General features: G+C 43.7%; 1 protein-coding gene and 1 long non-coding RNA gene across 2 annotated transcripts in view; one reads left to right on the top strand and one right to left on the bottom strand.

The window, feature by feature from the left end:
* Window positions 1-8,811, top strand: part of LOC139028070 (uncharacterized) — a 181,785-nt gene that overhangs the window by 145,029 nt on the left and 27,945 nt on the right. The gene's annotated exons all lie outside the window — the stretch shown is intronic.
* LOC111966803 (protein Wnt-1-like) lies at window positions 1,056-8,232 on the bottom strand. Its single transcript, XM_023991740.1, has 5 exons — window positions 7,618-8,232; window positions 7,144-7,249; window positions 4,091-4,344; window positions 3,610-3,875; window positions 1,056-3,341 (listed from the first exon to the last, which is right to left on the bottom strand). Exons 1-5 carry the CDS (start codon window positions 7,625-7,627, stop codon window positions 2,850-2,852), a joined length of 1,128 nt encoding a protein of 375 aa, XP_023847508.1. The 5' UTR covers window positions 7,628-8,232; the 3' UTR covers window positions 1,056-2,849.

Genomic DNA, 8,811 nt, shown 5'->3' with positions numbered 1-8,811 from the left:
GACCTTTAGGCTGCGGGTCTGTGTTCTCATGGCTGGACCTTTAGGCTGCGGGTCTGTGTTCTCATGGCTGGTCCTTTAGGCTGCGGGTCTGTGTTTGCAGGCTGAGTGCAGCTGAGTGCCGCTCAGCCTGGCTGACCCTTGGTAGCTCCTAGCTGTGCTGCGGTGAGCTGGGTTAGGCTAAGGGGAACTAGCAGCGTGCCTTCCAAACTCCTGTGGTTGAGCAAAGGCCTGACTGCCAGGGGGTTTGGGGAGGCTCGAGGGTTTAGGGACGACTGCAGGCTTTCATTATTTATTCTATTATTTCATTTTTTTTCCTGCTTTAAGTAAATGAAGCAAAAAAATGTGGTGCTGTTAAAATCCTATGTAATAGTTAAGCTATGTGGCCTGGTCTCTGGGAATCGGGATCCTTCTGTGGTGTGGAGTGGAGTTTGGGAGTAGATAGGCATTGTTGCAGGGCTGTATGTTAGAGTGTGTGTGCCTGTTGCTGTGTTTTCTAAGTAATGGGATTCATACTGGGAAACCCAAGGATGGTGCCTTCATTCTCACATAGCGTCCCAAGCACAGACATGATATGACCATCATATAACATCAACTGATGAAATGAAAGGAGTTAAGATCCAGTATAATACCCTGCCAGTATAATACCCTGCCAGTATAATACCCTGCCAGTATAATACCCTGCCAGTAATGTACCCTGCCAGTATAATACCCTGCCAGTATAATACCCTGCAGTATAATACCCTGCCAGTATAATACCCTGCCAGTATAATACCCTGCCAGTATAATACCCTGCCAGTATAATACCCTGCCAGTATAATACCCGGCCAGTATAATGCCCGGCCAGTATAATACCCTGTCAGTATAATACCCTGCCAGTATAATACCCTGCCAGTATAATACCCTGCAGTATAATACCCTGCCAGTATAATACCCTGCCAGTATAATACCCGGCAGTCAGGAGCTGATTTCCATGCCAACTTCATTGAAAATATTAACTTTATTGTTCTATTATACAATACAAAACAAGCTAAAGCTATATTTTTGAGGGAAAAAGATCTCAAATGCTTTGTTTTACTATTTTACTTCTCTCTCTATAACAGTATCAAACATTCACAGTAATAAATATGTTTGTATTTACATAAATGGTAATATTCAGTGCATGACAAACATGACAAACATTAGTGTTAAGAGAAAATGAGTACGAAATAAAGCAGAATGCTCTGCCAGGTTTCCTGCCCTCCACAAAAATTAAGGAAATAAACAGAATATCAGTTTAACAATAAAACATGACCTGACGTAGGACTAATGATAGCATATTTTCTCTCCTTCCATCAATTGGCTTATGTACGACAGGTGCGCAAGTCATTCTTCCCTAAAATTGCGAGTAACTTCAGCATAAATATATATTTCTATATATATTATTTACAACATTTTGATTCTCTGAGCTGATATACAATACGTTTCCCTTAGTAGTGACTGTATAGTCAAGGTTTTTCCCTCAAAGTCTAGTTCACAGCTAGATGCAGCTCCTATTGAATGGTAAAACCCTCTGTCTGTCCACTGTAAACTTGGAAAGGAAGATGTTGGATTATCTTTACACACTTATCAAGTTTTCCACAGCAGGGCAATGTGTTTAGTCTCACAATTTTGCTCTGGTCATTGCCATTTTAGCAACAGGGTTGCCATATTACAGATCTCACTATTTGGCAGGTCACCCCAGTTTCTTGCAGCACCCCTATCTATCTCCTACACATACATCTAGTTATACTCTCCAATATTCAGTGTATTGATACTGCAGTCAAATGATTCATACATATGATTCCCATAGTGAATTCCAGTTTGTTATAAAACTGTAGAATATTTTTGTGTTATCCTTGGATAACGTCCAGTCCTTTAACGTCAGTAACCATGGTGCAGTAAATCACCGCGGTAACTCCGGGTTGAGGTGTAGCGGATTCCAGAGCAATCTAAACAAAGAGGGCATGTGTGGTGAGTTAGAGAGGAAATCATAACGGCTTGGTCCACGTCCAGGACCAAAGTACATAGCAATTGGGGGAGAAGACAGCACATCCTGGGAGATGTACTTCACACAATTGTATGTGAGAAAAGTAGAACTGCAGCAAAAGAAAACAAAACAGTGATGTTTAAAATAACCTCCCTCTTGTTACAGTTCTTCACCGGTTTATGAGAGACCATGCTTGTGGTTCTCCCGCCACAGAGACATCTGTCTGACATTGTGTTCAGCAACCGTTACTCTCCTCCCTCCCCTCTCCTCCTCTGCCATCACATCTCTCTGCCGTGGAGGGGAGAGATGGAGAGGGGACAGAGACACTAGTTGTATCTTGTAAGGTCAGAGAGGGTGAAAGACTCAAATCCCAGCGTCTCTCTCAGACTAATTTTGGTTGTTTATCTCTAGCCACAAATCTATTTCCTTTGTAAGTACTTCCTTTAACTCAATCTGCCTCTGGTCTTGTTACTGGTGTTGGGAAGCCATAGTGAGGATTGGTTTCCATTCCATTCTACACGGTTGGATAGCTACAGCATTGAAATACCCAGTAAGCACACTAACATACTCTGTTACAGCAGGGTGTCAGAAGCACACACACACAAAACACACAAACCCTCCTTCTACACCCTGTAATCAATGTTGTGCTTTTCTCTTTTCTTTCCTCACAAAAAAACATTGATTAAGCTCTAGTACTCCCTGTATTCACTTTTCAACCCCCCAATTACCCCTTTAAGGAGTTAGTCCTTCCCTTCTCTACCACACCATTCCTCTATCTACACACCACCTGCCCAAAGAGCCTGTCCGTTTCCATCTCTGAGCCCCTGTCCTGGTTCTCCTGTGATCAGAGGCACTGGTGTAATGTCTGTGTGCTGGTGCAGTTGAGGCAGCTAACATGGCAGCACCAGTGGAACGTACAGTGACACCTCTCAGTGACCTTCTCAGTCTGAGTTTGGAACCCTCTACCACAACACAGCAGCTCACACCCATCCAGCGCCGGAGACGAGCTGTTACAGGTCCTCCCTGAAGTTCCGTGGGTACCCGTCTTGCCGTGGTAGGTGCAGAAGTTGGGTGACTTCTCAAAGTATACCAGGTCTCTGGATGATGGGGGTTTGTGGGAGGGGTTCTCGGGTTCGAGATGGCTTGGATCGGCACGGTGAGAGGCGCGGTTGGAACCCTTGTTGGCATAGACGACCCGGGACGCTCCGTCGAAGCGGTCTTTCAGGAAGTCCCCCACAGCGCGGAAGCTGGGTAGACGCATCCAGCAGGTACGCACAGTGCATGACCCTGACATGCCATGGCACTTACACTCCTGACGCATCTCTGATGACACTGTCTGGAGAGAGAAGGCAGAAAGGATTACAGATGAAGAAATGAAAATGTGGAAGACGGTGAGCAAAGAAAAGGTGGAAGAACATCAAGAGCAAATAAAACATGGAGGAAAGGGAAGAGGAAAGAAATCTTGGAAGAACATGAAGAGAATAAACATGAAAGAAAATGGATGAAATTCAGAAAAATAGGTTGATAACGGATAATCACTAAAGAGTGAGAGAGTGAACATACAGCATGAAGTGCTATTTGTGAATCAACAATGTCTCCTTCACCATTCTCCCTGCCTCGTTGTTGTGTAGGTTAATGAGGTATCGGAGATCCCTTCCTCTCTCACTGGAGTCCACAAACTCCCGACTGAACATCCGCCCAAAGTCCACGTTGTCGCTGCAGCCACCCCAGTGCCAGTCAGGGCCCCCGGGCCCCCGACGACGGTAGTCACAGGTGCATGACTCTATGGCCCCCTCGGAGCAGGAGCGGGCCACCGCATGGGTCACCCCTGCACTCGTGATCGCAAACACAAACGCTGTCTCTCGGCAACCTGACACAACAACAGTAGAAATTCTCTTCAGCGCTATAGAATACAGAGCATTTTTGAATTACGATTTTAAATGTCAAAATCTCAAGATATGTTAAGATAGACTTTTCCCTTCCCAAATGGCCTACTAGAGAATCCAAGATTCCATGACATTCTGTACCAAAACAGTCCACCTGTTGCCTTAGTGAGGAGGCCCAGAAGGACAACAGACAACTCACCACGGTTGACGATTTTGCCAAATATTGCCAGGCTGTGGGTGGTCGGGCAGTTCCAGCGGCGGTTTCTGAACTGCCACTTGCACTCCTTGATGGCAGTGTGCAGGCCGGCTGTGATGGCGTGGAGGATCCCAGGGTTCTGGCGGATGAGGCGACGCTGGCGACGGTTCAGCTGGCCCAAGCTGGGATCCAGTACCAACTGGACGTCCTTAGAGTTGGTGAGGAGGTTTGCAGAGGAGGCAACGTTCACAATGCCCCTGGCAGAGATTAAGAGAAGGGAGGGTGGAATCAGTTAGTCAGAGAAAGAGAAGAGAGGGTGGGATCAGTTAGTCAGAGAGAGAGAAGAGAGGGTGGAATCAGTTAGTCGGAGAGAGAAGAGAGGGTGGAATCAGTTAGTCGGAGAGAGAAGAGAGGGTGGAATCAGTTAGTCAGAGAGAGAGAAGAGAGGGTGGAGATCAGTTAGTCAGAGAGAGAGAAGAGAGGGTGGAATCAGTTATCAGAGAGAGAGAAGAGAGGGTGGAATCAGTTAGTCAGAGAGAGAGAGAAGAGAGGGTGGAATCAGTTATCAGAGAGAGAGAAGAGAGGGTGGAATCAGTTAGTCAAGAGAGAGAAGAAGAGGTGGAATCAGTTAGTCGGAGAGAGAGAAGAGAGGGTGGGATCAGTTAGTCAGAGAGAGAGAAGAGAGGGTGGAATCAGTTAATCAGAGAGAGAGAAGAGAGGGTGGAATCAGTTAATCAGAGAGAGAGAGAAGAGAGGGTGGAATCAGTTAGTCAGAGAGAGAGAAGAGAGGGTGGAATCAGTTAATCAGAGAGAGAGAAGAGAGGGTGGAATCAGTTAGTCAGAGAGAGAGAAGAGGAGGGTGGAATCAGTTAGTCGGAGAGAGAGAAGAGAGGGTGGGATCAGTTAGTCAGAGAGAGAGAAGAAAGGGTGGAATCAGTTATCGAGAGAGAGAGAGAGAGGTGGAATCAGTTAGTCAGAGAAGAGAGAAGAGAGGGTGGAATCAGTTAGTCAGAGAAGAGAGAAGAGAGGGTGGAATCAGTTAGTCAGAGAGAGAGAAGAGAGGGTGGAATCAGTTAGTCGGAGAGAGAGAAGAGAGGGTGGAATCAGTTAGTCGGAGAGAGAGGAAGAAGAGGTGGAATCAGTTAGTCGAGAGAGAGAAAGAGAGGGTGGAATCAGTTAGTCGAGAGAGAGAAGAGAAGGGTGGAATCAGTTAGTCAGAGAGAGAGAAGAGAGGGTGGAATCAGTTAGTCAGAGAGAGAGAAGCTCGTGCATTTTCTTCTTTCATTGACCTTTAAAAATTGTATTGACCTTTAACAAAAACTATTCGGTTCAAATATATTTATTAAAAATAGGATTCTGATCATAATGGGTGATGGAAACATTTCATTGGAATTTGAGTATCAGCCACATAAGTAATAACAAACAACTTCAATACAGTCTATTTTATCTGATGTGATTATGGCTGCGATTATTGGCTGCAGTATGACTGCCATATTGCATTGCCAGCCTACTATATTTATGGTTTCAGTTACTTAGCCTAATTGTTGTGTCTCCTGCAACCCCTTGGCAATCAGAAAGACACATCATTATTTAACTGACTGACCACACTCTTAGAAAAAAAGTTCTGGATAGAACCAAAAAGGGTTATATTGCATGCCTTTCATATGGCACCCCTAAAGGTTCTATACAGAACTTTCTGTAGGGTTATTTGATCAGAACCCCAGGGGTTCTTCTTTACTGAACCAAAATTGGTTCCATATAGAAACCTTGGGTTCCATATAGGGTTCTGTATGGAACCAATTTAGGTTCTATATAGAACCTTAAGGGGTGCCATATATGAAGCAAGCATAGAACCCTTTTGTGGTTCTATCCAGAATATTGTGTTCTAAGAGTGCACGGGCCAGACAGTATAACGCGCTCGGTCCAGGATTTGGAACGTTATTATCCCATCTTCAGATAAATATTTCAATCCAGTTTTCTTCTCTCTCGCTGAGTATCTTCTTTCTTTATGTTCTTGTCTTATTGTAGTGATAAGGATTGGTTTAGAAGTCAGACCCATGTCAAAAATAAATAAAAAGTATAGCTTACCCCAGTGGCATTGCAAGGCTGCTATATTCCATAACGAATTATATTGCGGTCTGCGTTATCATTTTGATTATTCAGTTAAATATTATTCATGCAGCTGTTCTCTCTTAATGTCTTTGCAGTGACAGAATGCGTAGTATGCCATGGTCTATAAGCCTACTTAAAATGTGATTTATATTTGTCCACTTAAGCTAGTGTAAGGCACACTATTTCGCATGCTGGCTTTCTAGTTTATAACAAATGTATGCAGACATTGGCGAGGGAATGTATATTTATCCTATAGTTTATCCTATATAGAGTGGAATGTTGAGCATACTTGGAAAATACGACCATGACAATATATAGGACCCTGAATACGACCTGGAATGGAACTGCTCTCTGCCATGAAATAAATCCATATTTAATTTATCCCACATTGGGACAGAATTTTTTTGTCTCCCGTTCAAGCCACACTATCAAAATTACAAGCGACAGAGAGAGGGAACGGGGGGAGGGGGGGGGTAGTAAATTGAATAAACATGGGCTGCAACCGTTCCCAAAAAAACGAAATCGTTATCATATTGAAAAATAATACTTCCTTTATATCAAAAGATTTAATGGAGAAAGTAATTCCTTTCGATTGAAAACTGGCTAAATCGAGTTAGTTAACCTACTCGCTCTAAATAGGAAGGTGTCATCCTAAAACCCTCAAATCTTAATGGCTTGTGGTTAATGCTTGGTTTTCTAGCAGAAATGAACAGAAATGATGAAGCTGGAGCCAACAATAACACATGATTATTCCGAGCATGGAACAGGCCTAACGGTTTAGTGTCGATTCAGTTGATTTGGAAGCAGAGCACTGCATATTCCAGGCAATACACCATCATACCACGCATTGACTCCTTTGCTGCAGGCTTCGTTGAAATGAGCATTGTTCATTAGGAGGCGCATTTAATTGAATGAATACCTCACACATTAACTGAACTACTTACCACCACCGGCCGCTGTTGTTGACTGCCCCCGTGCCTGAGCGCGAGGAAACCAGCAGGATGCACGCGGCTTTCATCCCCAGAAGCAGTGCGAGGATCCTCATTATGTCTTCAATTAGAATATGAAAACAGAGCAGGCAAATGTCAAAATTCCGCATCTGAATTCCAAGCACTTTGTATATCTGGTTCTAATTATGATAACAATTCTATTTTGAAGCACAAATAAATCTAGGCCTACTAGATATACATCTGTTTGCCTCCTGCTCCCCAACCATGACCCATAAATAAAACTCATCATAAGAATTGATCATGGAAATAAACCAATTATTTTTAGAATGAATAATGAGATCTCGTATTACAGAAGTCCCTCTGTTATAAAAGTGATCTATAGGCAACAGGTTTATTCATCTCTCTGATACCCTGTCATTCTCCCATGCAGGTTATCAACGAGCAGGTAATGTATCAACGTGTACTCACCACACCACATTCCAAAGAACGGGACTTTAGAGGGGAAAAAGCAACGAGGAGCCTTTCCTATAATAATGAATCTGGTGAGGAGACAGTCAGACAGAGGAGACAGGTTGCTCAATGGGTCCTTGTCTAGTGCAGCTGAAGTGTCTTTCCAGGCTCGGCTGCAGGATGCTGCGGCTGTTCTCTTTACGCGCTCTACGTCTATCTCTGTAGGGATGCTCTGGACAACAGCAGCGCATTGAGCGCGTGGGACAGTCCGGAAGACTTGATCCCCTCCATGAGTGATAGGCAACACATTCTTTTCTTATTGAGCGCTACAAGAGGAATCAAAAGGGATTTGCTGCTCTCATGTCCCTTTTTTTCTGCCCTCTTTTCAATAGGATTGGAAGGAGGGATAGTTAATTGCCTTCATAGGGCACAATGAATAAAGAAAACAAAAACGGACAGAAAGGAGGAGAAAGGAAAATAAAAAATAGCCAAGGCAATCCACCAGTGTAAATTGCACATATTACTAACGGAATCTCACGGTAATCAAATAATCCACCGATTCTTAAGAAATGATGGCTATTAATGCTTGTAGTATTTTCCCACAGGCTCATGCTCTGTCTTCCACATCCAGTCTTCCTGAATTAAGTCAAAACACTGAGATGTATGTGTCTGTGTGTGGAGATGTGCTGTGGCTGTGAGTGCGCATAGCCTGGTTTTCTCCTCCCATTTATGATGCATGCGCGAGGTTGGTCGGTGTTACTGTACAGTACAGTTACAGCGGAATATGAGCCATCTAAACAGCACTTTTTACCCGCTGGTTGGATTACTCCCTTAACCGCGTCTCCTCCTTCTTTATCAAACTCTCGTATAGCCTACATTCTCAAGATGTTTTCAGTGGCTTGTCACATTTCTCTGCCTTCTCCTTCCATCAGCCGATATCATACACCGAGTGTACAAAACATGAAGTAAACCTGCTCTTTCCGTGACATAGCTTTCACCTGGATTCACCTGGTCAATCTATGATCCCTTAATGATGGCACTTGTTAAATCCACTTGAATCAGTGTAGATGAAGGGGAGGAGACAGGTTAAAGAAGGCTTTTTAAGCCTTGAGACAATAAAGACGTGGATTGTGTATGTGTGCCATTCATTATAAATGAATAAGACCAAAGTTGATTCCTCAAGATGATTCATCAATTTAGGAATTTTTCTTA

Source organism: Salvelinus sp. IW2-2015, linkage group LG7, assembly GCF_002910315.2.
Source record: "Salvelinus sp. IW2-2015 linkage group LG7, ASM291031v2, whole genome shotgun sequence".
Taxonomy (NCBI): Eukaryota; Metazoa; Chordata; class Actinopteri; order Salmoniformes; family Salmonidae; genus Salvelinus; species Salvelinus sp. IW2-2015.
The sequence above is the reverse complement of the archived record's forward strand: the minus strand, read 5'-3'. Positions and strand labels throughout refer to the sequence as shown.